The sequence below is a fragment of the Eucalyptus grandis genome, chromosome 9, assembly GCF_016545825.1.
Source record: "Eucalyptus grandis isolate ANBG69807.140 chromosome 9, ASM1654582v1, whole genome shotgun sequence".
NCBI lineage: Eukaryota > Viridiplantae > Streptophyta > Magnoliopsida > Myrtales > Myrtaceae > Eucalyptus > Eucalyptus grandis.
The window spans coordinates 19,235,641-19,263,049 of record NC_052620.1 but is presented as its reverse complement, the minus strand read 5'-3'; the positions used below and the strand labels follow the sequence as shown (position 1 = coordinate 19,263,049).

Sequence of the window (27,409 nt, the reverse complement as noted above, 5' to 3'; positions counted from 1 at the left end):
GAGCTTGGCATTGTAGTCCTGGTGCCACAACGAGAGAAAGTGAACGAAGTTTCTCAATTAATCCCCAAGAATGGTAGTTCTACATCCGGGTATCATCTAATAATCACAGGCATTTATCAAGTAAATTCCATTCACATGGACCACGTGATCTAAAGACTCCTCCGCATAAATCTAAAGTATCCGGTGCATCAAATGTACCAAGACAATACCAACCAAAATTGGAGATGCTTTAAAGTGAAATTTGAGCTTTGTATAGTTTGAGGCGATGTGGGCAACATTTATATGGTATCCTTAAAAATAAGTTCTCAATAGCTGGAAAAAACAAATGAAAATAATCAAGTAGATAGAAAATTTACCTCATCCAATAATATATTGGAAGATTTAAAATCCAGTAGATGACGTTATTCTCGGGTGTACGCAGGAATTCAAGCCCACGGGCAGCTCCGATGGCTATTTTAAGCCTCACGTCCCACGGAAGTGGTCCAGCTTTCCCTGAATTACCATGAGCATTTTTTTTTTCCTTTTGCTGTCTGATATCTGAGTGAAAAAAAGGTGATGCTTAGCAAAAAAAAAAAAGCCGGTAATGCAAATGATCTTACTTTTGAAAAGGTGATTTTCTTGGCTTCCCTTCATGTACTCGTACACGAGTAGGTAGTGATCGTCTTCCCAGCAATACCCCAGTAATCTCACCAAATTTGGATGAGAAACTTTCCCCAAGAACTTGACTTCCGACTGTGGAAAGATAACAAAATAGAATTTATTGTTAACCAACGCACATAAAATTGTGTCGAAAATTTCGCCATCTTTTTGCACGAGCTAGTGTGAGTTCAATAAATTATGTGCAGCAATTTGTGCTTTTTACTATACTAGAAAGTATGTCTTTATAGGCCTAAATCATAGGGAAAATTTCGGAGTATGGTCTATAACGGGACTGTTTTCTCAGAAAAAAATGATTCATCATAAATCTTGTGTTAAATAAGGTCATGAAAGTCTCAACTTAGTCACATATAAGACCGGAGCTTACCAGTTGGGTAGATCTTTGTCAAAGGGCGAGCCCATGCATCTATATGCATCTCTTGCAAATACATGAGCTCATTGGTATTGAAAATTTGGCCAACCAGTAAGCTAGGGTCTAACCAAACTTGCCACCAAACTTGCCACCTTAAGGTTTTATTTGAGGTAAAATTCATCTCATTACTTCAAAAAAAAAATGGTCTCATTTCAGATTTTTATTTGAAAACTTAAATGGTGTGGTTTGTTTCAAAAGGACAGGGTAAATTAGCAGGAGGTTGGTCAGAAGGCAACAGAGCACAAGTAATTATTAATCCTTACTCTAGTCAATATGAACTCTCGAGTCTGAGAGTCGGGTTTCCGGCGCCCTCCGAAGCGGAAACAATTTATAATTGAAATATTTTTTGGTCAAGAATTGGACACAAAGAAAAAGAACTTCACAATTAGTTAAAAGGAAATCACTCATTTCCGAAATGACCTTTTCAATCCGGAAAAAAGAAAAATCTTTAGTATGTCCTCTCCCCTCTTACTGAAGGAGGGGTCAACTGTTGCAAATTGTCCAGGTCGTCTTTGGCTTATTCTCATCGCTGATTAGCATGTGCTTTATTTTCAATTCGAGTGAGAAGCATTGTGTCGTATGGATCGAGCGGGAGAGGATGGAATTTTAGTATGAATGTTAAGTACGCACTCTGCCATTGGCGCAAGCCCTGATCGCCGTTGAGATTGACTTCTTGACGGCCACCGGGATGCCGCTGCCGACCTCGGACGGGGCGAGCGTCCTCTCGTCCACCCAGCCCTTGAACACCCTTCCGAACCTGTCCTCCCGAGCATCGTGTCCGGCCTGAAGTTCCGGGTCGTGCTCTTCAGCTCCGCCAGCGTGTACATTTTCAGGTAGGGCGTTATCACCTCCCCGACTTTCGCCGTGGCTGGAGGTTCATCCTTGCCACTGCCACTTGCCGCCGCCTTCTTGTTCTTGCTTCCACCAACGCATCTCGCTTTACCTTTGGGTTCTTAGCAAGAGCTTCTATAAAATTACCAAAAAAAAAAAGAGGTGAAATGTGAACTTAGCTTACATCTATCGGAAAGTAACGATAATAAATAGTAGATGAAAGTATAGTTTATTATTTAAAATTTTTAACACTCTCTCTCACACGTATTTTTTTATTCATTTCCATTAAAAAGAAATGGATAATGCATTCCAACTACTAACCAAAACTAATCCCAAGCAATTTCAAAGCAAAATAAATTCCAGTAGTAAAGTTTGTGGTCACATGTTCAAAGAGCAGAATTATAACTTCTTCAAATCAAAATCGACAGCCGATTACCAAATTCGTTTCTTGCAATGAGCACACATCAATAACTCTATTTATTACTAAGATTTTGCCTTTCGAAAATGTATGCATAGATTTAGTCCCCAACACGATTGTTGTTCAGATTAAGAGAGCAAACTACTTCATGAAAACTGAAAACATACATACACAAAATCTAGTAGTCGGACTAAAAAGACTTGAACTCAAGAGTTCTCACTTGGATATTATAAACATATTATATTATCAATCCTATATTTTTCAACGACAACAACAACGATTAAGCAAACGCTTCCACAAACTCTCTCCCCTCTCCATATATGTCTGTTTTGACATGAAGCGGTTCTCCTTTCTTATTTCGGTGGGTGAATGGTAGCCGGAGAGGGTTGTGAGGTTCGAGGAAAAAGAGAAGCAGCCGCCGAGAAGCTAAAGAAAAGAGAAACAAAATCGGCTCGGTGCCAGCAACCACAAGGTCTTGACTTTTCTGCTTCCATCTCCGTCAAATTACCAAAAACATTATAAACATATTATATTATCAGTCCTATATTTTTCAATTAAGTTAATTTAATCCATTCAATCAATTTTGATTGGAAATCATTGACATGTAACAGACATTAGCGTGAATAATATTTTATTTTTTATTACTAGATTTGACAGTAAATTATGAGAGATTTATATTCATTTGCACTGATATATCATAAATACCAAACAATTGACATCATATTATATGAAATTATTTGGTGTTATTACTATAATTTACCATACAATAAATATGATATAACAAAATATCTTAATTATATATCATATTTTATCAAATCCTAATTTGGTTAGAAATTTAAACGATCAAACGCAATCAATAGGGGTGGAAGAAGTATTTGACTAGCGCTTCAGATAATGAATTTCTCTTATACCAATTACAAAATTGAATATCCACAGAAGAAAGAAGGCCCTTACTTTGAGACGCCGGCGGTCCTGTCATAGCTTCCCTTCCAAGTTGGTCAGAATTTAGGCCCAATTTCCGTTTCCGCTTTTCTGCCTGCCGAATAGGCATTTCCCATCTTTATCAACCAAGAAATAAGATGCTGACAGGGAGATCAAGCCTACTTTTGCGACTAGAACAAATGATTGGCTGAATCCAGAAAGCATGTATGCAATCCCCACATGATCTCGAACCACATCGTCCCCAATAGAAATATCATTGTTTCCATCGATTCTTTACTAGAAAAGACCAACGCTCACAAAAAAGAACTCCTCACCTTCTCTCCCATCCCTCCACTCCTGGTGTCTGAATCAGTTCTGGCCTGAGAGAAAGGCGCGAAGAGCACCGTTCCTGGGAAGAATGGACAAGAACCTGTCTGGATCCCGATAGAAATATCATTAATTCCATCGGAGTTTTTACTAAATAAAAGGTCCACCTCAGTCAGCTCGTGCTCACAAAAACGAAGTACTCACATTCGCTACACTCTCGGTGTCTGAATCAGTGCTGGACGGAGAGTGCCAGTTGAACACCATTCTCGAGAAGGATCGGCAAAAATCTATCTGGATCAATTCTGAAACTGACGGGAATTTAGGATCCACAGCAACGAAGGTGTGGCAGATATATGTGAGTTTCAGATTTGCGAGGTACGCGTTCTGATTCTGATGCATCAAGAGGATGGAAACTTACTTGTTGGAATAGACAATTAAAAGGAAAAAGAAAGGAAGTGTGCTTTTTCGAAGAAACTGCGGAAGCGGACTCAGTCAACCTGGGCCGAAATTTGTCACTCCTTACAGGCCGGGCATCATTCATGTCCTCTCATTCTGAAGCTTTTGTAGTCGAAGTAAGGGTGTTTTCGGAAGGGGGAAAAAAGGTACGGGTGTTTCGTGGAAATTTCTCCACGGAAGAAATATCGTTCACCGAAAATAATTGAGACAGGTTTTGCACCAGACAGGAAACATTACAAGTGACTAAGAAAATTAATAACTTACTGCGCTGGAATTTAATCATCAATAAAACTTGAAAACATAAAGATATTACGACATAACACTAAGGATAAAGATATACGCCATAATTTAATTGACAGTACATATTTGAAAACTACAACTAAGAAACAAGCCATGATTTAATCGACAACACAAATTGAGAAAATAAAAGTAAAGTGCAAGTAAAGTAATTTTGTTTAATTTATACAAGAGGCTTCTATTAGACGAGCGATGATATCTATAGTGCATATGCCATATTTGTTCCTCAGCAGTTTTTTAGCAATTGTACCCATGTTCCTCTATATTCAAAAATCCTGTGCCTAGATTCTCACGAGGCCATGATCTTATCTTCATATTGTCGTTTCTTTAAAAATGGGTGCTTATTGTTACTGGACCTTAATCACTTCGTTTTTCAAAAACTTCAAATTTGTACCTATAGCTTGATGCCCCTTATATGTTTATCTTTCTCCTGACACCTTGATAACTTGCCATTCTTGCTTAATCGACATCCTTATCAATTGTTATTAATCATACATTATCCTATATCAACAACAATCGGTGACAAATCCTCGATGTGCACCAATACCAATACCATGTGGTCATCAACGGTGGGTCATGTGCTTGACAATATTTGATGCTTCAATCGTGTGTCTACTCATATCAACAACCCGGTTTTTTTTTTTTTTTTTTGTGTGCAAATAAGGGAAGTTGATGACTTAATCTTGATTGGTCCCAGCTCACCAACAGCACAAATCTTCACGATGATTATGTGCATGTCATATGCCATATTTCACGCCATGGTCGAGGGCATTTTTATCGTAAAATTCCTTTTTTTTTTGCCAATTGGGGAGGATTATAAAAAAAGTCCTAAAATTATTGTAATTGTGTTAATTCAGTCATAAACTTTTTTTCTAATTAAATCTTAAATATTTTGTATTTGTACCAATTCAGTTTATCTGATCAATTTTGGTTAGAAATTATTAACATAGATGTTAGCTCAATAAGCATTAATATGGACAATTTTTAATAATATGTTTTTTTTGAAATTATTTATTAATTCTTTTCTTTCCTTTATTTTGTTCCTTTCTTCTTCTTTTTCTTTCCTTCTTCTTCTTCCTCTAGCCAATCGACCACTAGCTAGAGGCAAGGGGCGTGACTAGATCGACCTCGCTGATTCTGGCAAGGTCGAGCCTCGCCCATGGCCAGTGAGGTCACCTCACCTCCGGCTAGTCGTTGGCTTTCATTCCGAGTCAAGGCATATTGGAGTTTTCTGGCTTTTCATCCTTATACATCATTCTGCTGTTGGTGTGCAGCCGTTAGCATGTGCATAGGAAGAAATTACTCGGTGAACTACTCTTGAGTCAAGGCATATTGGAGTTAAAAATATGCAGAGAAAATTATCCAAATTCATCAAGACACAATAGAACCTAATTTTAGAGTAATGCTAAGCGTGGAATATGCTAAAGGCAAACTATCATCTACGTCACAGGTCCAATTCTTCTTGACGATTATCACCTTGTGGAGAAACTTGCCAACTTTGATAGGGAGAAAATTCCGGAGTGTTGTCCATGCCAGGGGAGCCAGTGCAAAGGGATTCTTTGAGGTCACTCATGACATTTCTCACCTTACTCGTGCCGATTTCCTTCAGGCACCAGGAGTTCAAACACCTGTGAATGTCCGTTTCTCCATCCTCATCCACGAAAGGGGTGGCCCTGAAACCCTGAGGGACCCTCGGGGTTCTGATGTGAAGTTCTATACAAGAGAGGTAAGGGAGACATGAATGTGCAGCATGGACGAGCACGAGTATGATGCTCCCTGTGATGAATCCTTTCACAGGTGGCCTAAACTCAACCGATGCATATCGCAGTTCTCTTGTCCACATTGCATACATTTGTTTTGCTGCACTTTGCTGTGTGTTGACACCTAAATTTTGGCAACCTAATTAGTCATTTATCGTATTAAAAATTAGGGATTAATTTTATCCCTAAAAAATAGTTAATCGCATAGCATATAGCTTTAGGTACATTTATTTTAATTTGCATTTACATTGGGCTGGTGACAAATATGTTTGAATTGGTAGTTTTGAACTTTAATTTAATGAGTTGGATTAAGCCCACGGAGAGAGCAAATTAGCCCGAGCTGTTATAGAGAATTGACGGTGGATTTTCCAGTATTTTCGAGGAGATAATGCGAGCTCATTTTTGTGAGATTCGGAATCTGGAAAAATTCGATTACAATCAAGGAAGTTTGGCGATGTTCGATCAATCTTTGGTGAGTTATTAAAAATAATAAAATGGACGATCTAATGGGAAAAAGGATTTCTTGCTGATCGCGTGAATGTAAACTTGCGGACAAAGACATTAGAAAAAGGCAAGAAAGGATTAGCTCGTGGGAAGAAATGTTTAAAAAATATTCTTCAATGAGGACACATGGATCCGCAATGCATACAAGGGAAAGAAAAAAGAATAAAACCTCACAAAAGAAGGAAGTCGGTAGGTGGTTTTCTTTAGTATATTCATATTTCCTGTTTTGAAGTGCAGAGTCGGACGCTATAAAAGCAAGCTCACAATAGACAAAAGCGAGGCCGCACATATTGATACATACGGCCACAGTGAGGGGGCATTCTTCATACGAGAGAGAAAAAAAAAAACACGTGAGAATCGAGAGCGGAGAGGAGCTCCGCGGAAGCTCTTCACGGCCGTGACTTTGCTGAGTTCGTGGCCGCACCTTGACACCGATCTTGCTGCCGATCGTGCATTTGCATTGACAACGACCAGCTTTCCAGTGATCCTCCCGATGATAGAGCAACAGCGTTCACTTCCAGTCAAGCCTTGATCAACAACCACGAAGTTTTGGGGGCCACACACATTGAACATACGGCCACACGTTGAGAGAATAGATAGATTGGAGGATCCAATAGAGAATAGAAACCGAAGTTATTTCTGCTCTTTGGGTCCCAATTCCGAGATCGCTCCATCACCGCCTCCGAGATCCACTAGCCATAGTTGTTGCGCCAGACATCCACGTTGCACACCGCGACGGCCCCCTCTTGGCCAAGCTCTTCCCTTTCACTACAGCGAATCTCTTTCTGTTTCGCAGGTTCTCGAATAAGCAGCATTGAGTTTTCTACCGTGCCGTGAGCCATGACATCACCGCCGTTGTCGAGCCGAGACCAGTTTGGTGCCTTCCCGCAACAAAATCGTTCTTTATTTTGCAGGTTCGCTTGTGAGACTATCTCGGTGAACATCTCGAGCATCCCCCTCACCGTCGCCCCATGCTTGTGCGTGGTCACCACCTCCATCGAGAAGTCCACCGAGTGAGTTGCTCCTTCCCTAGCCGAGAATTATTGAACCGGCAGGCTTCACCAAGCAGCCTGACCGAGAGTCCCACCCATCGGTCCATACGTGACATCATCACTGCGGATTCCTCATCGACAAAGCTCGCCGCACCGAGACCAACTTCAGGCGTAAACCGAGGGGATCATCAAGCTATCAAGGGAGTTTTCAATTCTCAATAAAAATTCCACTTTTCTTTCTCTATAGTCACGTACAAGGGACACATATCATACCCATGTGAACACCTAAAAATAAGAGAAGAAGAGTTTTCTGGTTTTCTCGTGGCTTCACTTTCCTGACGTGGTTATTATATGTTTAATGCATTGCCACACACAGTCACGACATCCATTGATCGCAGACACCACCTGGCGCAAATCCAGCCCGCTCCATTGATTTTCCCAGATTTGTTGAGCAGTTCATTGCGACGATTTCAGTCCAATTTAGCGAGCTGCCGCAACCACCGCGAAGTAGTCCCTCCTCAGCCGGATATCACCGTGAATCATCCATCATCGCGCTCGACTTTTCTTTTTGTAGAATTCACCGCGAGCCCCAACCTCAACGACTAAGCCGTTGACCCGATATGCCACGAGCTCTACGCTCACCGTTAAGTTCTAGCGATTCCAGGCATGGTTCTTTTGCCGAAAGCACTCACGTTGAATAATCCATATGCTGCATGAAGACAATTCCACTTGCTGCATGAAGAAGATCCATTGACTTTGACTGAAAAAGAGGCCACCCGCTCTGCCGCACCTACAAATCATCCGCGAGCGTCTTTGTCCAACCCCGATCTCCACCGACAGCGGGAGATTCGTTGTCAAAGGAACACCACCATTACATCATACAACGTTCCGGTTCAAGCAGCCACGAGCCAAGCCGACTTTCGGTTTCCATTTTGCAGGCTCATCGAACTGTGCCGGCTTCGATTGTGAATCTCCGTGCCGCCGCTGCTCGCCACCATCCGTCGTGTTTCACCGTCAAGGAGCCGGTTGCAATCCCGATCCAACTATGCTTGGTCCGAATTTGGAGAGAATATCCTTGAATTAGGTAAGACTCTCGATCAATTTGATTTTCATATATCTCGCTGCTTAATTCGTAATATTGCAATCTTTCTTTGAATGTTTGATTGATATTGCCATATCCAAAAGATCTCTCGATTCCTCATGAATTAGGAATTTTCCTAATTTCGCAACGTGCATATGATTGACAGTCCGATTTCACGCTCGAAATACGACTTGCAATCGCACGGAAAAATCGCCAATCCGATCTCACGCTCGAGATACGATTCGCGATTTTATTTGAAATTGGCCAATCCGATCTCATGCACGAGATACGATTCGTCAATTTATTTCCAAAATGGACATGGATGATATATTGCCTGATTTGTTGCCGTGCTGTTCTTGATGTCTTATTTTGATTGCTCCCGTAAAAGAAAAGAAAAAAAAAACTGAGTTAGATTAGGTTCGTTTTAGAATATTCCTCGTTTTAGGGTTATCTTGCATGTTTAGAATAGGAAAATAAAAATCATGTGCACGTCATATAGAATTAGTTTCATACAATGCACGTCATTCAGTGATTTTTGTTAGATGCATTTAATTAGAAATTGCCCGTCATTAGAATTAGGTCATTAGATTAATTTAGATTGCATACTTAAGTGTTGCATTTCTTTAATTTCGAATCTCATGGAAAATACAAAAAAATTATTTTTTAGAATAAATCCATCTCATGCTTCAGGATAGACTACATGCTTATTTATGTCATATTGCGTAGGTCATGTTGCCATGTCATATCATTTCATGTTAAATTAGTGGCATGCATTGCATATTGCATGATTTTCATTAATTAAGTGAAAACAAAACAAAATTGCGTGTTAATTAGAAATCATATTTAGGACTGATGTGAATTCTAAACTAACAACGCAATGCTACGTTGCTATGAGGTAAGTCCTGCAATTCATTCATTTGCTTTCTTGAGTGTTAAATTGGTGGTTTGCATACCTGCATGGTCACCTCACATGTTAAGGAATTAAAATCAATTCAAGTTGTTTGCCAAACAATTTTTTCAAAATAAAAGATAAAGGTATCGAAAGGGCGTTAGAGAAATCTAACGTAACCAAGTCCCCGAACTCACAAATCTCTGTTCGTAAGAATAAAGTAAATCTCCGTTACTTTATTTGGGTTTCTAATCGACCCACCAAAAAATAGATTAGTGGCGACTCCTGATTGAAAATCATTTGCATGTTAAGAATTTAAACGAAAGTCGCGAATTGGTATGGGCTTGGGAGAGCCCGAGTTAAATCTAGGCTTAACAATCCATTAGCCAAACCTTAGGTGGTTCATCCCCGAAAAAAATTGGGTCGCGACACTGTGTGATCTTACCTTTTCCGTTACTACAGGGTACCTTTGATCTCGTGGGAAACAATTCCCCGTCTTCTTTATCAACGATGGGATGAAATTTCCAGATATTTTTCGTGCACTTGAACCAGACCCCAAATCCCACGTCCAGGAGAACTGCAGGATCCTTGACTTTTTCTCCCACCATCCCGAGAGCTTTCGCATGTTCACCTTCCTCTTTGATGACATTGGTATTGCACAAGATTGCAGGCACACGGAGGGCTCTGGAGTTACACCTACACTTTTATCAACGAGGCTAGAAAAGCGCATCATGTGAAGTTCCACTGGAAACCAACTTGCGGGGTCAAGAGCTTGCTGGAGGAAGAGGCAATTAGGTTGGTGGATTCAATCACAGCCATACAACTCGGGATCTTTATGATTCCATTGCTGCCGGAAACTATCCTGAGTGGGAACTTTTCATTCAGATTGTCGATCCTGATCATGAAGACAAATTCGACTCTGACCCACTTGATATGACTAAGACCTGGCCCGAAGACATATTGCCCCTAATGCCAGTTCGCCGCTTGGTCTTGAATAGGAACATTGATAACTTCTTTGCTGAGAATGAACATCTTGCATTTTGCCCTTCAATTGTGGTTCCCGGCGTCTACTGCTTAGATGATTGGCTGCTTCAAACTCGTATGTTCTCATATTCTGATACTCACAGGCACCGCCTTGGACCAAATTATCTTCAACTCCCCCTAATGCTCTTAAATGTGCTTATCACAATAATCACCACGAAGGTTTCATGAATTTCATGCATAGGGATGAAGAGGTAAGAATTTTCTTTGAATCCTACCGCAGCGATACTCTGGGTCGCGTCTCTTGTGGATTTTTTGTCGACGTAACTAAGGCATCACGCTTTCCTTGAAGTATGAAGGCGTAGTGATGCAATCTGACGTGTCCATTACAGATCCCAAAGTGGCAGTGCGAATGTCCTCTCTCCTTGTTAGCGGAGGATTACTTTTTTTATCTTGCAAATGCCCTTTGTGTCTGAAACATGCACACTTGTTTACACATGTAGGAAATTCCCGTCTGTTATTATGTAAAATGATGGATTATCTGTTGAGCAAATGCTTAATTTCCCTTTTGCAGATAAAACTATTTTCTTTCAAGGTATGATCCCGTTCGTCATGCAGGGAGATATCCATTCCACCTGCTATGCTGACTGGAAAGCGTGAAAAGGTATGTTTCATAATCCTATTTTACTTGAATAGAGATTGATTGCTTGAGGTGCTTTCGTGTTGGTATCGATGGGATAGACTCAGCTTGTCCTGTAAATAATCAATTGAATTGCGGTGAGTGGTATGACCGATGTATGTGTGTTTGGATTTTGTTAATTTTTGTTGGTCCACACAGACTATCACTGAGAAAGAGAACAACTTGAAGCAGCCCGGAGAGAGATACCGACCATGGACGCCTGACAGGTATCCTTCAGTCGTGCATTTCCTGATAATGGTGTGATGGTCTCATGTAAGAGAAGTTCATCTGCCGATGGATCGATGCTTTGTCTGACCCACGTGTGACTCATGAGATCCGCAGCATCTGGATTTCATACTGGTCTCAGGTGAGACAGCGTTGTCTAGTCCTGATGGCATGGGTTGAAGTGAAAAATATAATATTCAACATGCAGAAATGGGGGATTCGGTTGTTGCTTGCTTTGTGATATATGTGTGTGTGTGTGTGTGTGTGTGTGTGTGTGTGTGTGTGTATACATCCATGCAGATGTGATAATGAACTCATTTGAGATTACTTGCAATTGCAACAGGCCGACAAATCTCTGAGTCAGAAATTAGCATCTCGGCTCAATGTGCGACCGAGCAATTAAGGACAATACAAAGCTGGATGTTTTGGGATGGAGCAAGCACAAAACGATGTCCGAGCTATAAACTCTGTTCCAATGCAATTTATGTTGTGGTATATCAAACTTGCCCTGTCATACAAACTTTCTGGCAACATGAAATTCCCGATTTACTAAATGCCAATTGCATGTGCTGAGCTCGTCAAAAAGATCTAATCGCTTCAGGATCACTGAGGTTGATGCTTCCCATAATTTTTTATGCCCATATAGCAATTTGGGTTTTCATTCGAGTGCTTCAAGTTAAAAAGTACGTTTTTTTTTTTAAGTTAAAAAGTATGTTTTGCCTCATTGTTCCAAGAAATCCAAATCTTCAAGAGATAATTTTTTTTGGAACTCCTTATATATAAGGCAATGAATCCAACCAATCGCCACTAATCGTTGCACGAGTAGTTGACTCATTTCTAGCCGTTTGACAGAACACATAACGAAGGAAATAATTAAGCCACAATTCTAGTTCTAATTGATAACATCTGATCACATCCCATCAGACTTTCCACCTGAAAAATAATCAAATTCTTTATTTTGGATAAGTTTGGTCAATCTTCAAAATCAATTTAGGAAATGTCCTCAACACAAACAAGAGAGTAAATCGAGTTTTATTACATTTAACAATGCATGCGTTAGCTCATAGAGGACGGCACCTTAGGACTATCTTCGGATCTCTGCTTCATAAAAAGGCAAATTAGCGGGGAAGGCGACTGAGCATGATCACCATATATGGATTTCCTTTTCTTTGTTCAAGTTTCTTCCTTTTGTCATCCTTCTACTAATCTTTACTAGGCCGAAAATGTAATATTATTGTCCCTGATCTTATAAGATCAGAAGATCTTCGATAAATCAATCTCGCAAATAATTCGAATGCATCTTTGGTGAAACTTGATCACGTTTGAAGCCCCAGTCTAGACTAATGTATACACAAATTTGGCCGTGAAGAGCCAACTTCTCCTGCACTGCGATCCTTGACAAATATTTGACAAGAGACTAGCCTTTACAATTGCTGACTTCCTACTTGCAAAATATTTATAAATTAAATCTCCATCTCAACGAGTCGCCGATATCACGGCTGGGAAGTATCAACTTCCAGATCCACGAGGACTATCAGCACTGTGATTGGGGGTGAATTGGCGATCGATGGTGCTTGTGGTGATGCTAGTGAAAAGGAGGCCCGCTTGATGTGCTTGCCTTGGCCTCCTTCTTCTTCTCCCGAATGGTGTCGATATGTTCTAATGTTGCCAGCACTTCATCCATCGAGGGCCTCGCTTCAGGATAGCCCTCCAGGCATTTGAGGGTGAGCTCAGCTGTCTGAGTTGCAGCTTTCATAGGGTATCGAGCTTCTAGTCTCGGATCCATTATCGTCCTCAGCTTCCTCTTGTCGTGGAGCCATGGCCTCGCCCATTCAACTGGATTCTGCTGGCTGCTGGAGCAGGTAAGGTGGAGCGCTTGTAAACCCGTCAACATTTCTAGTAGAATCACTCCAAAGCCATATACATCACTCTTCACATACAAATGTCCTGTCAAATTGAGCCATTGTCATTCTGTCACGCATTTTCTAAGGTCACAAGAAATCTTTGCTAAAGATAAAGAAGCATATGAGTGGGAGATTTGGCGAACGGATATTGTAGAAAGATCATTTTGCAAAACACATGCCGAGTAATCTCCTTAATCTTCTAAAAAATGTAGTTGTCACCGATCCAACATTGCCCGTGGAGAAGATAGATGGGATCATTGTCTTACCAGTGGCAATGTACTCAGGAGCGGCGTAAACATATCTTTCGTAAACATATCTTTCGATCACTTCTTCTTCTTCTAGCTTTGTCACTCGAGAGTCCTCGCGTGCCGGTCCTAGCTTTGCTAGCCCAAAATCTGAGAGCTTGGCATTGTAGTCCTAGGGCCAATTTCACAAACGAGAAAAAGTGAACAAAGTTTTTAAATTAATTCCCAAGAATTGTATGTATCATCCAATAGTAACAGGCAAAATCCCATTCACAGGGACCACATGATCTAAATACTCTTCCACAAATTCTATAGTATTCAATGCATCAAATATACCAACGCGATATCAACGGAAATTGAGATGTTTTAAAATGAAATTTGAGCCTTTTTTTTTTTTTGTTTATTAGGTGCCATGGGCTATATTTATACAGGTGTTCTTAAAATAAGTTTTCGCCGAAGAAGCAAACAAAATAATCAAGTAGGTAAGAAAAATTTACCGCATCCAGTAGTATATTGGAAGATTTGAACAGCCCGTAGATGGCGTTATTCTCGGATGTATGCAAGAAATGAAGCCCGCGGGCAGCTCCGATTGCAATTTTAAGCCGCACGTCCCACGGAAGAGGTTCAGCTCCCTCTGCAGTGAACAATCTTTTTCTTTCATATTTTTGTTTTCCTAAGCATTTTCCTTTTGCTGTCTGATATTCAAGTGAAAAAGAGAGAGAGAGAGCACATATTTGGTAAAGTTTCTATTTCTTAAATTTTCTCTTCTTTTGTTCCTTAAAACAATATAAGAATAAAAAGCCATTTGGTAATGTAAGCTAACTTCTATTCTCAATTCTCAAAACATATCAGTGATCGTGAGAATATATTTAGAATAAAATAAGAAATAGAAAGAAAAAAAGTAACTTCTTTATTTTTTAGAACAATTTTTAAGATAAGTTATTTTTTTCTTTTCTTTTTTCCATCCTCAAGTTGTCAGTCATTGCCCAGGTCCAGCATCCTTGCTAGAGCCTCACTAGTGGCTAGGTGAGGTATCGTGAGGTCGCCGACTAGAGGAGGAAGAAAAATGGAGGAAAAAAGAGAAGAAAAAAATTCAAAAAATTAGAGAATTATCAGAAAATTATTAAAAAATAAAAGAAAATTCACCCCATGAAAATATTTAATAGTCATACTAAATGCATTCATGTTCTTTTTCTATTTTAAAAATATAAATTTTATATGATTACCAAACACATTTAAATGCTCAAAATTCGTCTAGAGAATAAAAATGGAAATATATATATATATCTATTTCAAAATATATATTTCTAAATAAAAAAATATTTTTGGAAATATAAATGTTATAAAATGCATCTCGGTAGACATATCTTAAAAAGAAAAAAAGTCATGCGGATGATCTTACTTCTGAAAAGGTGATTTTCTAAGCTTTCCCTCTGGATGTACTCGTACACGAGTAGGTAGTGATTGTCTTCCCAGCAATACCCCAGTAATCTTACTAAATTCGGATGAGAAAACTTTCCCAAGAACTTGACTTCCGACTGTGGAAAGATAACATAAATAACATACCTGTTAATCCATGCATATAGAATTAGTTATTGAACGAATTAGTGCAAGTTCAATTAATTATGTGCAGCAATTAATATTTTTACTATACAAAAATTATGTGTTTATATACACATTATAGAGAAAATCTCATATAAAAATCTGAGATGAAGCTGTTTTCTCAAAAAATGGTTTAAAGCTCCCAACTTCGTTTCAATTAAGACCCGAGCTTACTCGTCGGTGAGCCAATTCTTTGCCAAACGGCGAGCCCATGCATCTAACATGCATCTTTCATCCAATGCACGTGCTCATTAATATAAAAAAATTAGCACACCGATGATTTCGATATTTAAGACTAAGTTGCCACTTCAATGCCTTAGTTGAGATAAGATCGACTCAAATTTTTTTTTTTCTTCTTCTTCTCTTTTTATAAGAAAATGGCCCCATTTCAGATTCTTATTTCAAATTTTCCCAAAATCATAATATACTGTGCATGAAATAGTGTGGTTTGTTTCAAAGGACAAGGTAAATAAGCAGGAGGTTGGCGAATAGGCAACGAAGCTTAGGTAATTAACTGATCCTTACTTTAGCCAATATGAACTCGAGTTTTTTTTTTAATCTTTTTTTTTGGCAGCAGGATTGGCGCCCATCAAATTTGAAACTGTTTATAATTGAAATATTCTTTGGTCTAGAATTGAACCAAAAAAGAACTTTGTAATTATTAAAAAAGACCTTTAATTCGGAAAAAAATCAATATACTCTCCCACCGTGAGGAGTCAACTTTTTCACATTGTCCAGGTCCTCTTTGCTTCTTCTGGTGGTTTATTAGGATGTCCCATATTTTAAAAATTATCTAAAAAGTCATAAACTTATTACATTTTTATAATTCAGTTTTAAACTTTTTAATTGTACTGATTAAATTCTAAATATTTTCATATTTTACCAAGTAATCCCATTAGGCTAACTTTGGCTAGAAATCGCTAATATGGACACTAGGCTTCCTACATGGAACGACCAACAATGACGTGAACAATTTTTAATAATATTTTAATTTTTTTCAATTTATATATCTATTTATTCTTTATTCTTTTTTTTTCTTCTATTCCTTCTTGACTTTTTGCTTTTTTATTTTCTCTTCTTTTCTTTTTTCTTTTTCCCTTTGTCGACTATCACTAAACCTCATCTATGGCCAATGGAGGTCACCAGCCTTAGGTAAGGGATGCCCATGTGAGGGTCACTCTTGTCAACCCCTAGCAAGGCCCTTACCTAGGTGAGCGTGGGCTACCTCTTCTAAACTAGCAAGGGTAATCCTCGCCCTCGCCCAATCTGGTGAAGGGACTTGAGGCCGACAAGGGCAGCCCTCACCCGAGGTTGGCAAAGGGAGAAAGGAAAAAAGAAAAAAGGAAAAAGGAAAATAAAATAAAAAATTCAAAAATAACTAAAAATTTAAAATATTAAAATTATTATAAATTGTCTATGCCAATGCCGATCATGCCAGCCAACATTCATGTTAGCAATTTCTAATCAAAATTAGCTGAGTGGACTTAATTGATAAAATGGTTAATACCCGAAAAACCCTAAACTAGTACACCCGTGACAAATTTACCCCAAACTATTTTTTTTTGACCACCAAAAACCCTAAACTGTTATATCTTTGACAAATTTACCCCAAATTGGTACACTTGTGACAAATTTACCTATGTTAGTTTTCGTTAAATTTTGATTAAGTTAATTGATACGTGACAATTAACTGGTATATAAATTTGCGATTTTACACTCCATTTGTCACAGTTTACAATTTTTGTGATTTTTTTGTGATATTAATCCAATTTACCGGAATGTATATTTGTCACAAATTTACCAGTTTAGGATTTTTTGTGATTGAATAAATTAGTTTTGGGTAAATTTATCATAAATGTACAAGTTTAGAGTTTTTTATGGTCAGTCGGGGTAAATTTGTCACAAGTGTAGTAGTTTGGGGTTTTTCATGGTTTGGGATAAATTTGTCACAAGGTATACCAGTTTGGGGTTTTTCAGGGTATTAACCCTTGATAAAATGTAAAAAGATTGAGGATTGAATTATCACAATTATAAGGTTCAGAATAGATTTGAAATTTTTGGTAATTTTTCCTACTTATTTTATATTAAAGTGAGGAGCATTGTCACATACTACTATGTAAAGTGGGGAAAATTACATAAAAATCATAAACTTTTTACAATTATGTCAGTTTGGTCTTAAGCTTTTTGTTGGCCAATTTAGTCCTTGGCCAACCGGCGTCCACAAAAGGGCCGGTCATTCAGCTGTTGCTCATGTGAATAATTTCTTAATAATATTTATTATTCATTTTTATTTTTATTTTCCTCCCTCCCTCTCTCTCTCACCCATGCCAACGGCCGATAGGGGCAAGCTTCGCCATTCACCTCTAGCCGATCACTAAGGTGTGATGACTAATGACTAACTAGAGGAAGAAGGAAGGAGGAGAGAGAGGGGAAAAAAAAAAGAGAAACAAGGAAAAAATAAACTAAAAAATCTGAAAAAATAAAATATGATTAAAAAATTATCCACGTCAATGTTGATTGCGGATGAACTAAATTGGTATAATTACAAAATGTTTAGGATTGAATTAGCAAAAAAAAAATTTAGGACCGATTGACACAATTATAAAAAGTTCATGACTTTTTGATAATTTTCCTTATAAAGTGCTTTCAACGAAAATGTAAACTCGAAATCATCAAACGAAATATAGACCGCTTGGGAGATAGTGGAATTGTATAAATGTAAATATGCACCTGCCACTTGCACAAGCCCTGATGGCTATCAGGATTATACTTCTTGATGGCAACCGGGATGCCATTGCCGACATGGGACGGGACGAGGGTGTTCTCGTCCACCCAACCCTTGAACACCCTCCCAAACTTGCCCTCCCCAAGGATCGTGTCCGTGCTAAAGCTCCTGGTCGTGCTCTTCAGCTCCGCCAGCGTGTACATCTTCAGGTTGGGCATTATCACTTTCGCTGCAGCTAGAGCTTTGTCCGCGCCACTGCTACTTGCCGCCGGTAACTTCCCGTTCTTGCTCCCCATCGACGCATCTTGCTTTACCTTAGAGCTTACCTTAGGGCTCTTAGCGAGACCTAATATACATATGAAAAGGAAAGAAAGAAAAAGGAAATGAAAACACTATACTTAACTATTAGATAAATGTGTAGTTATTATTTAAATATTATAACACTCTCATTCATATGTAAATTGGACTTTGGCTTAAGCGTAATGGATGAAAGTATATAATTAGGAAGACAAATAGGAGCCTAGAAAGATTTGAATTCTGAACATTTTATTTTTTTGTCATGTAAGATTTTATAGCATTGTTACTAACTATTTAAAAATTTTAAGTTATTAAATTGAGGTTTAATTTATTATTTAAATATTTTAAGAGTGATGATCCACCGGAGCCCATCATCCGGAGCCAATCATTTTGCCAGTAATTCCCCGTGATCAATAACGACGACGACGATTAAGAAAACGCCTCCACAGACTCGTCCTCCCTCTCTCTCTCTCCGCTCTCTCTCTCTCTCGTGGCTGTTTTGACATTAAGCAGGTCTCCCTTTCTTATTTCGGTGGGGTAATGGCAGCTGGAGAGGGTTGTGAGGTACGAGGAAAAAGAGAAGCGAAAGGAAAGAGGAGAAACAAAATCTTCTCGCTACCAGCAACCACAGGCTCCTTTCTCCTCTTGACGTCGACTCTTTTGGAATAGAAAAATATCAAAAAAATTATAAACTTATTGCATTATCGATCATAAACTTTTTAATTGAATTAATTTAATTATAAATATTATAAATTTGTAACAATTGAGTTCATGTCATACGTACATAATTGATGTTGACGTAGATAATTTTTTTTTAAATTTTAATTTTTTTTTTAGTTTTACCCTTTTTTTTATTTTTAGATTTGGCAATGAATTATGAGAGCCTTTAAAGTCTCCATTTGTACATTTTCATGTTCATTTATACTAATATATTGTAGATACCAAATAATAGACATGATATGATATGAAAATATTTGGTTTTATTATTTGATTCACTAAATAATGCATATAATATAGTAAAGTCTCTAGATGATATATTCTAACATATTCAATCATATACTGACTAGAAATTTAGACGGCCAAACACAATGTATGAGCTTGAAATATACGAACTCGGTCTTCCATTATACCAATCACAGAAGAATTGAATAACCACGGAAGAAAGAAGAACCTTACCTCGAGACGCCGATAGTCCTCTCATAGCTTTCCTTCTAAGTTGGTCAGAACTTTTGCCCAGTTTCCACCCCCGCTTTTCTACCTGCCGAATTAGGCGTAATCCCATCTTTATTGACCAAGAAATAAGATGCTCACGGAGAGATTAAGCCTATTTCTACAACTAGAACAAATGATTGACTGAATCCAGAGAGCCTGTAAGCAATCCCCACGTAATCTCGAACCACTTCGTCCCCAATAGAAATATCATCAATTTCCATTGACTCTTTACTGAAAAAGGATGCAACTCGATCAGCTCGTGCTCACAAAAACGAAGTACTCACCTTCGCTACACTCTCGGTGTCTGAATCAGTGCTGGACGGAGAGAGAGGCCCGTTGAACACCATTCTGGGGGAAGGATTAGCAAAAATCTATCTGGACGATTCTGAAATTGACGGGAATTTGGGTTCCACAGCGACGACGGCGCAGCAGATGTATGCGAGACTTATAGATCTGCCGGGTAGGCGTTCAGACTCTGATGCATCAGGAGGGACGGAAATTCCCCGTTGAAGTAGACAGCAAAAAGGAAAAGAAAAGACGTGTGCTTTCGCAAAGAAATTGTGGAAGCCGACAGACAGTCAGTCGACCCGGTGGTCATCGTGCCCCTGCATTCTGAAACTTTTGCAATTGAAGAAGAGAAAATATTGCATGCCCTCAAAGAAGGGTGTCTTTTGATAAATATAGAAAAAGTAAGGTACTTTCCTGGAATTTCTCTCCCGATACCAACAATCATTGAGGCCGAGATGGACTCTGCACTAACTCCAGTCAAGAAGTACAGCAAGACAAAGTTTTGTAATATTGACTTTTCAAAGGGTGGGGCCCAGAAAAAGGAAAAGAGAAAAGGAGCCCACCGTGTAATTAAAGGAAGAGAGAGAAGATCGAGAGCAATGCGGGAAAAAAAAGGGAGGGGAAATAAGTATAAAAGGAAAGGGAAAAGAGAAAGGGCACGTCACAGAGCCTCACCAAGCCACAAGGCCCGCAACGCCCGTTGAGTGCTCCCATCCGTTGCGCATGGTAACATTTCTTGACCGGAGAATAATTTTTTTTTTTTTTTTTCAGAAATAGTTCTTTCTATTTCTATTATGGAGAATAATTTCTATGTAAAAACCCGCTTGGTAACTATACAAAATTTTTACTTTAGAAGCGTTTGGTAAAAAATAGTTTCTTTTTTATATTTATTTTTTTTTAATTTTTGCCGATAGACCACCGCCACCGCCGGACGCCGCCCTGCCGCCGCCGCCACACGGCCCGGCGGCAGATCGGCGACCGGCGGCGGCGGCGGTCGGCCGATGGCGGCCGCAGCGGTGGCGGGCCACGGTGGGCGGCGGTCAAGGGCGGTCAATGGCGATCGGCAAGAGAAGAATAAAAGAAAAAAAAATTCACTTATTTCTTAAACTTGTTCCCGGAACAAGAAGCAACTTTTTTTACTTCTAATTTCTATTCCAAAACCATTCTCGGGCTAACTTTTTTGTTCCCGAACAAAAACTAACTTGCGATTATCAAACAAGTTTCTACTCTTTTTTTGTTCGAGGAAGAGAAGAATAGAAATTGTTGGGCTGGGGAAGTTTACCATGCGCAGTATTCTCCCAATAGGATTACTTGTTGCGACTAAAGGCTTAAATTCAATTATGTGAGATTTAGGTCACGAAATCCAATTTTTGAGTCGTTGAGTTATAGAATTTCATAAAAATTATGTATTATATTATTATAGAGTCGTGGGGTTTGATAGAGTTTAATTTGAAGCATTGATTTTAAGATTTTGCATTCAAGTTTCGCGTTGCATTTAATTTTGATAATTACTTTGAGAGAGTGATTCATTAGTACATAAAAGTCATTTTGTTAGCATTTAGGTGTAATTTTACCGTTTTATATTCGAGATAGAGTTCTATTCGATTTTAACGTTGATTCTCATTTAATTGTTAGAATTATAAAATCATTAACTCGTTTGACTACGCATTGTTTGGTTTGGGCATTCTCAGGCGAGTAACGTTATCTCTTCTTTGAGTTTGTAAAGTGAAAGAGATTTTGATATGTTTTGACTTATGAAATAAGAATTTTGTCGCATAAAATATAGGATCAAGCACAATCTACTTTTAGGTTATTTGTGAATGATTTGCGAAACACTTTACACTTTATGAAAGACGTTTTAAGAAAATTTTATGAAAAACCTTTCAAAGGTATACATATCAATTTGTGAATTTAGTTTATGAATTTGTGAATTTGTGAATTTAGAGCAAGGCAGAGGCGGGCTAAGGCTTCGCCAGCTGTAGGCAAGGTCTGTACGTGAAGATGGACAAGAGCACGAGCGTGAAGGTGGAGATCCGTAGCCGCAAGGTCTGCAAGCTCATTGACAAGACGCTCAAGCTCGCCCAGACCTGGCTTCTTCGAGCTCGAGTAAGATCCACTCCTGAGTGTCGGTACCGGTAGACCAGCGAATGCGGAGGTCTACTTTGACTCCTTTTTTTTTTTTTTTTTTTTTTTTTCCCTTAGTTCGGAAGCTTCTACAAGATCTGTTGACCGAGCAATCCACGATTTTCTTCTTGAAAAGTGGGCGGAGGACGAGGCAAGACGAAACGACCAAGATGATTCCCATGGCCGCGTGAGCCCTTATTTAATAAGGCCAAAAAACAAGGAAGGAACCGTGCTTCCTCCTAGAGAAAGCTTGCAAGCATAATCAATAAAAGAGCCTACTTATTTGTGTTTTCTTTTTTAAAGTATAAATTAATTTTTTCACATTCCTACTAAACTTTAAAATATTATTCAAATTACCCAAAAATATTATATGAAACTGAATATCAAAATACTGAAGGCTATTAGAGACTCCTTTATGAACCTTTGGAAGGAAATAGAGAAAGAAAAAGAAAGATGTGAGAAATGGCTACTATTAAAGCATCTATTTGGGAGATTATCAAAAGAGTCCTAAACTCATTATAATTGTGTCAATTTAGTTTTACATATTTTTTTCTTGCAATTTGAGTTCTAAACCTTTTGCATTTGTGTAAATTTAATCTATCCAATCAATTTTAGTCAAAAATCGCTAACATGGATATTAACCATCCTATATAGTGTAGCCAACATTGATGTATACTATTTTTTCCAAAATTTTCATTTTTTTTTCATTTTTCTTTTCTTTCTCTTTCTTTCTTTGTTTTTCCTCCATTGTTTTTCTTCCTCTAGGGTAGCCAACATTGATGTGTACTGTTTTTTCCAAAATTTTCATTTTTTCCTTTTTCTTTTCTTTATCTTTCTTTCTTTGTTTTTCTTCCCTTCTTTTTCTTCCTCTAACCGCTCACCGAACCTCAATGACGACCGGCCAAAGGTAAGGGCCAACGAGGGCGAACCTTGCCATGGCTACGCAAGGCATGACCTTGCCAGATCTAGGAAGGTTAGGCCTCGCCCATGGTTGATGAGGCTAGACTCTTGCTAGCCTAGCAAGCAGCCTACACATGGCTCGCCTGACCTCACTAGCCCTCACCTCTAGTCGGTTGCCAAGGTCTAGTGACCGACTAAAGGAAGAAAAAGAAGAAGGAGAAGAACAACAACAACAAGGCAAGAAAAAAAAGACAGAGAAAGAAAATAAAAAAAAAAAGAAAAAAGAAAATAAATAAATGATTAATTTGAATAAATAATAAAAATTGTGATAGCATCACGTACGATTGCTAATGTTCATATCAACGGTTTCAGGTTAAAATTAATCTGATGAACTAAATTAGCACAAATATAAAATATTTAAAACTCAATTAACAAAAAAAAAGGATTAAGTTGGCACGATTACAATAAGTTTAGGATTTTTTGGCTAATTTTTCTGTTCATGGGTTACCTATCCTAATTAATCCCAATGTATCTGAATTTATTAATCGAAAATCGTCTTCTGGTGTATGAATCTGATGTGGAGCACGTTTTGTTTGCTCTTTCGAATTTTTTAGCAAGTACTTGGTAGAAGTGAAGAAGGGGCTTGCTGAACGCTTAAAGGGAGCTGAGGTTATCCCGTTTGGTACTAAAATTGTTTGGAATGCATAATTATGCCATTTGCAGTTTGCTAGAAATCCGTGGCCCTTCGTCTTCAATCTCGGCAGAAGGCATTTTTTTACTCTGTCGGAGACTGTCTTTAATGGTGTTAATCGTCGTATAATCACCCGATTCATTGAGAAACATCTCCACTCATGGTTTAGGAGCGGACTTTATGGATCAAGAAATTGTGCCCCAATCAGTAATCAGCAATCAGTAAGAAAATTTTGTGGAATGCCCAAAAAGGAAGGACATATCCAGACCTCAAACCCCAATATTATAAACTGAAAATTTATAGGCCGAGTCTACCGGAAAGAACGAGAACGAGCTAAACCAACGCCGAATCCATGGCTAAGTATCCACAAAACGCTGTCGTTTCTTGACTTGGTTGAAAGGATCTCCCTTGTGTCCTGTGGTGAATCGCACTCCCCAGATTCTGCAACATTAAATTAGCAAAAACGATTTGATCCAACTGATTGATTCTTTACCCCCGAACGAGAAAGGATATTTTCTCTCAAATTAAGGATAAATCAATCACGGCATATCATCACAAAGGGATTAAATTTAGTAAGATTTTTCGGTGATGGGAGAATTAGCCATTTTTAAATGACGCGGTATGAGCAGGTGATTCGTTGAAGTCAAGAAATGCGCTTCATGAAGAGGGCATGCCCTCCAATCTGGACAAAATGGCTCTGTAACCTTTTATTAGTAGTTAATAATAGGACAAATACCATACTCATTGTGACATAAATACCTCCAGCTTTTTTTATGCCACGAAAAAATCAAAACTTATTCATGTCTAACATATATTCTTTCTATTTCAGTTCCATCTATGGTATATTTATCATATTAGTGTAAGTTCATGGTTTTTTATTATGATGAAAAAAAGTTTTAGGCTATTTGTGTTACAATAGGCAAGTTTAAGGTTTTTAATGACACAATAAAACGTTAAGGGTATTTGTGTCACGACAAACATAATTTAAAATTAATTACTGAGGTTTGCCCCAATAACCATCATTCCAACATGAAAAGGGGAAGTGGTGGGTTTGAATCCCCACTTTCTCAGAGGACTGGAGTAGGGACGATTTAGTTTCAAGTGTGGGTTTCGATTCTCACGTCCTGCAATAAGGCATGACAAAAGTTTAAGAGTAAAAGTTAAAGTGAGAATAGAGTAAGACCAACCAAAAAAATAAAAAATAAAAACATAATTTGAAATTTTCTGTGGTATTGACCCTTAATAATATCCTTTGGATTTTATTGGAAAGATGGAGGAAGAGAATGATTTTTTTTTGCAATAAAGTGAAAGAAGTGGGAAGTCGCTTAATTATGTCCTTTTTTTTCTCTAAGTCTTTTTCTATTGTAAGATGCAAGACTAACTTAGGAATCCTCAATCGGTGTAACAAGATTCCCAACTTCCGCCTTTGAAATATATGGATATAGATATAAATAGATATGGATGCTTGGATACTGACGAGAGAAATGTTTATTATGTATAGATTTAACGTGTGTGCACACTTGGGAGTTACGAGAGTAAAGAGGAGAAAGGAAATGGAGGGATTACGTTATGAGGTTATTTGGATACTAGTGGGAAAAAGGAACAAAGAATAACGCATGATGATATGAATGCCTTTTTATATATCATTATCATTTGAGGTAGCATAAAAATATTAATCTAAAAGAAGATAAAATATATTTGTTGACGTGAGATTTTGTGTGTTTGTAACTTTCAAAAGTTTAAACCGTTAAATGAAAGCATGATTTAATAGTTAAATATTCTAACAATTGAAAACATATTTGGACAGATTTAAAGTTGAAATACTTGTAGAATTAACAACACCGAATTCCTCCTTATCATTCTTTTCTTTTCCCTCTAATCACCTCTACCAAACGTATTGTCAGTAAATGAACCATCGGTATTTATGCAGTGTCAGGATAGATACCTTCTTATTTTGATCACCACAACAAATTTTAATTCATGTCTTACGTGGTCATTGTAATTAATGTGAAAGGCATATTGGAGTTAAAAATATGCAGAGAAAATCGATCCGCATTCATCAAGACACAATAGAACCTGATTTTAGAGTAATGCTAAACGCGGTAGCATGCTTACGGCAAACTATCATCTCGGGCACAGGTCCAATTTTATTGTTAATTACTGCTGTGGTTTTGAATTCAAAGATGGCAGTTCTCTCGTCCACATTGCATACGTTTGTTTTGTTGCACTTTGCTATGTGATGGGATGAAATTCCCCTGTAGGATAACTTTAATCTGGTGGGAAACAATTCCCCGGTCTTCTTTATCCGTGATGGGATGAAATTCCCCGGATATGGCCCGTGCACTTAGACCAAACCCCAAATCCCACGTCCAGGAGAACTGGAGGATCCTTGACGTTCTCTCCCACCACCCCGAGAGCTTGGGCATGCTCACCCTCCTCTTTGATGATATTGGCATTCCACAAGATTACAGGCACATTGAGGGCTCTGGAGTCAACACCTACGCTTTGATCAACAAGGCCGGAAAAGCGCATTATGTGAAGTTTCACTGGAAACGAACTTGCGGGGTCAAGAGCTTACTGGAGGAAGAGGCGATTAGAGTCGGGGGATCCAATCACAGCCTTGCGACTCGGGATCTTTATGATTCCATTGCTGCTGGAAACTATCTTGAATGGAAACTTTTCGTTCAGATCATGGATACTGATTATGAAGACAAATTTGACTTTGACCCGCTTGATGTGGCTAAGACCTGGCCCGAAGACATATTGCCCCCCTTATGCCAGTTGGCCGCTTGGTCTTGAATAAGAACATTGATAACTTCTTTGCTGAGAATTAACAGCTTGCATTTTGCCCTTCAATTGTGGTTCCTGGCGTCTACTACTCAGATGATAAGCTGCTCCAAGTTCGTATTTTCTCATATTCTGATGCTCAGACGGACCGTTTTGCACCAAATTATCTTCAACTCCCTTCTAATGCTCCTAAATGCGCTCATCACTACAGTCACCACGAAGGTTTCATGAATTGCCATGCATAGGATGAAGAGGTAAGAATTTTCTTTGAATCCTTCCTCAGCAATACTCTGGGCAGCATCTCTTGTGGATTTTTTGTTGATGTAACCAAGTTAGACATCACGCTCTCCTATAAGTATGAAGGCCTAGTGATGCATTCTGACATGTCAATTGTGGATCCCAAAGTGGCGGTGCAAACCCTCCTTTTGTTGGAGGATTACTTTCTTGATTTTTCTACTGCCCTTTGTGCCTGAAACATGCATGTTTACATATGTAGGAAATACCTTTCTGCTATCATGTAAAATGATTATCTGTTGAGCAAATGTTTAATTTCCCTTTTGCAGATAAACTATTTTCCTTCAAGTTATAATCCTGTTCGTCATGCGGAGAGATATCCCATTCCAACTGCTATGCTGACTGGAAAGCGTGAAAAAGGTATGTTTTGTAGGATCTCTTTTACTTGGATAGAGATTGATTGTCCTGAGGTGCTTTCATGGTGATATCCATGGGATATACTCAACTTGTCCTAGATGATCAATTGAATTGCAGCGAGTGGTATGACTGATGTATGTGTGTTTGGATCTTGTTATCTTTTGTTTCTCCTGGCAGACCAACATTGAGAAAGAGAACAACTTCAAGCAGCCTGGAGAGAGATACTGATCAAGGGCACCTGACAGGTATTCTTCAGTTGTGCATCTCCTGAAAATGGTTTGATTGTCTCATGTTTCTCAATAATCTGTCTCTATCTTTCTTTTCTCAGGCAAGAGCGGTTCATCTGCTGATGGATGGATGCTTTGTCTGAACCACGCATGACTCATGAGATCCACAGCATCTGGATTTCATATAGGTTGGAGGTGAGATGACCGTTCACTTCTTGTCTAGTCCTGATGAGGCGATTTAAAGTGAAAAATGTAATAGTCAACATGCAGAGGGATTCGGTTGTCGCTTGCTTTGCGCTATATATATCCACGCAGATGTCATAATA

The 27,409-nt window shown here is 38.6% G+C and overlaps 2 protein-coding genes and 2 pseudogenes across 4 annotated transcripts; 2 read left to right on the top strand and 2 right to left on the bottom strand.

Annotated features, from left to right (window-relative positions):
* Positions 1-1,839: 1,839 nt before the first annotated feature.
* Positions 1,840-4,093, bottom strand: LOC120288287. Of its 3 annotated transcripts, none has more exons than XM_039302084.1 (5): positions 3,985-4,093; positions 3,771-3,868; positions 3,575-3,673; positions 3,273-3,354; positions 1,840-2,035 (listed from the first exon to the last, which is right to left on the bottom strand). In XM_039302084.1, exons 2-5 carry the CDS (start codon positions 3,828-3,830, stop codon positions 1,914-1,916), a joined length of 363 nt encoding a protein of 120 aa, XP_039158018.1. In that variant the 5' UTR covers positions 3,831-3,868; positions 3,985-4,093; the 3' UTR covers positions 1,840-1,913. The 3 variants fall into 3 exon arrangements, with proteins under 3 accessions (XP_039158018.1, XP_039158017.1, XP_039158016.1); XM_039302083.1 differs by having other exon boundaries at positions 3,771-3,874; positions 3,985-4,092; XM_039302082.1 differs by lacking the exon at positions 3,985-4,093 and having other exon boundaries at positions 3,771-3,924.
* Positions 4,094-5,478: 1,385 nt separating this feature from the next.
* LOC108956793 lies at positions 5,479-11,833 on the top strand (annotated as a pseudogene).
* A 920-nt stretch (positions 11,834-12,753) lies between these two features.
* LOC104450317 (probable serine/threonine-protein kinase PIX13) lies at positions 12,754-20,128 on the bottom strand. Its single transcript, XM_039302081.1, has 7 exons — positions 19,700-20,128; positions 19,380-19,461; positions 17,912-18,252; positions 14,982-15,117; positions 14,077-14,213; positions 13,601-13,751; positions 12,754-13,377 (listed from the first exon to the last, which is right to left on the bottom strand). The coding sequence occupies exons 1-7, from the start codon at positions 19,760-19,762 to the stop codon at positions 13,016-13,018; spliced, it is 1,272 nt and encodes a 423-aa protein (XP_039158015.1). The 5' UTR covers positions 19,763-20,128; the 3' UTR covers positions 12,754-13,015.
* A 1,576-nt stretch (positions 20,129-21,704) lies between these two features.
* Positions 21,705-27,206, top strand: LOC120286150 (annotated as a pseudogene).
* Positions 27,207-27,409: the final 203 nt, after the last annotated feature.

Coding starts and splice junctions, on each gene's coding strand:
- LOC120288287 (XM_039302084.1), bottom strand. CDS start 3,830: ATGGTGTTCAACTGGCACTCTCCGTCCAGCACTGATTCAGACACCGAG. Junction 3,674..3,770: donor ACACCGAGAGTGTAGCGAAT/GTGAGTACTTCG, acceptor ATCGGGATCCAG/ACAGGTTCTTGTCCATTCTT. Junction 3,355..3,574: donor GTGGAGGGATGGGAGAGAAG/GTGAGGAGTTCT, acceptor CCTATTCGGCAG/GCAGAAAAGCGGAAACGGAA.
- LOC104450317 (XM_039302081.1), bottom strand. CDS start 19,762: ATGGTGTTCAACGGGCCTCTCTCTCCGTCCAGCACTGATTCAGACACC. Junction 15,118..17,911: donor AGGGCTTGTGCAAGTGGCAG/GTGCATATTTAC, acceptor ATCTTTCCACAG/TCGGAAGTCAAGTTCTTGGG. Junction 13,378..13,600: donor TCCTGAGTACATTGCCACTG/GTAAGACAATGA, acceptor TCAATTTGACAG/GACATTTGTATGTGAAGAGT.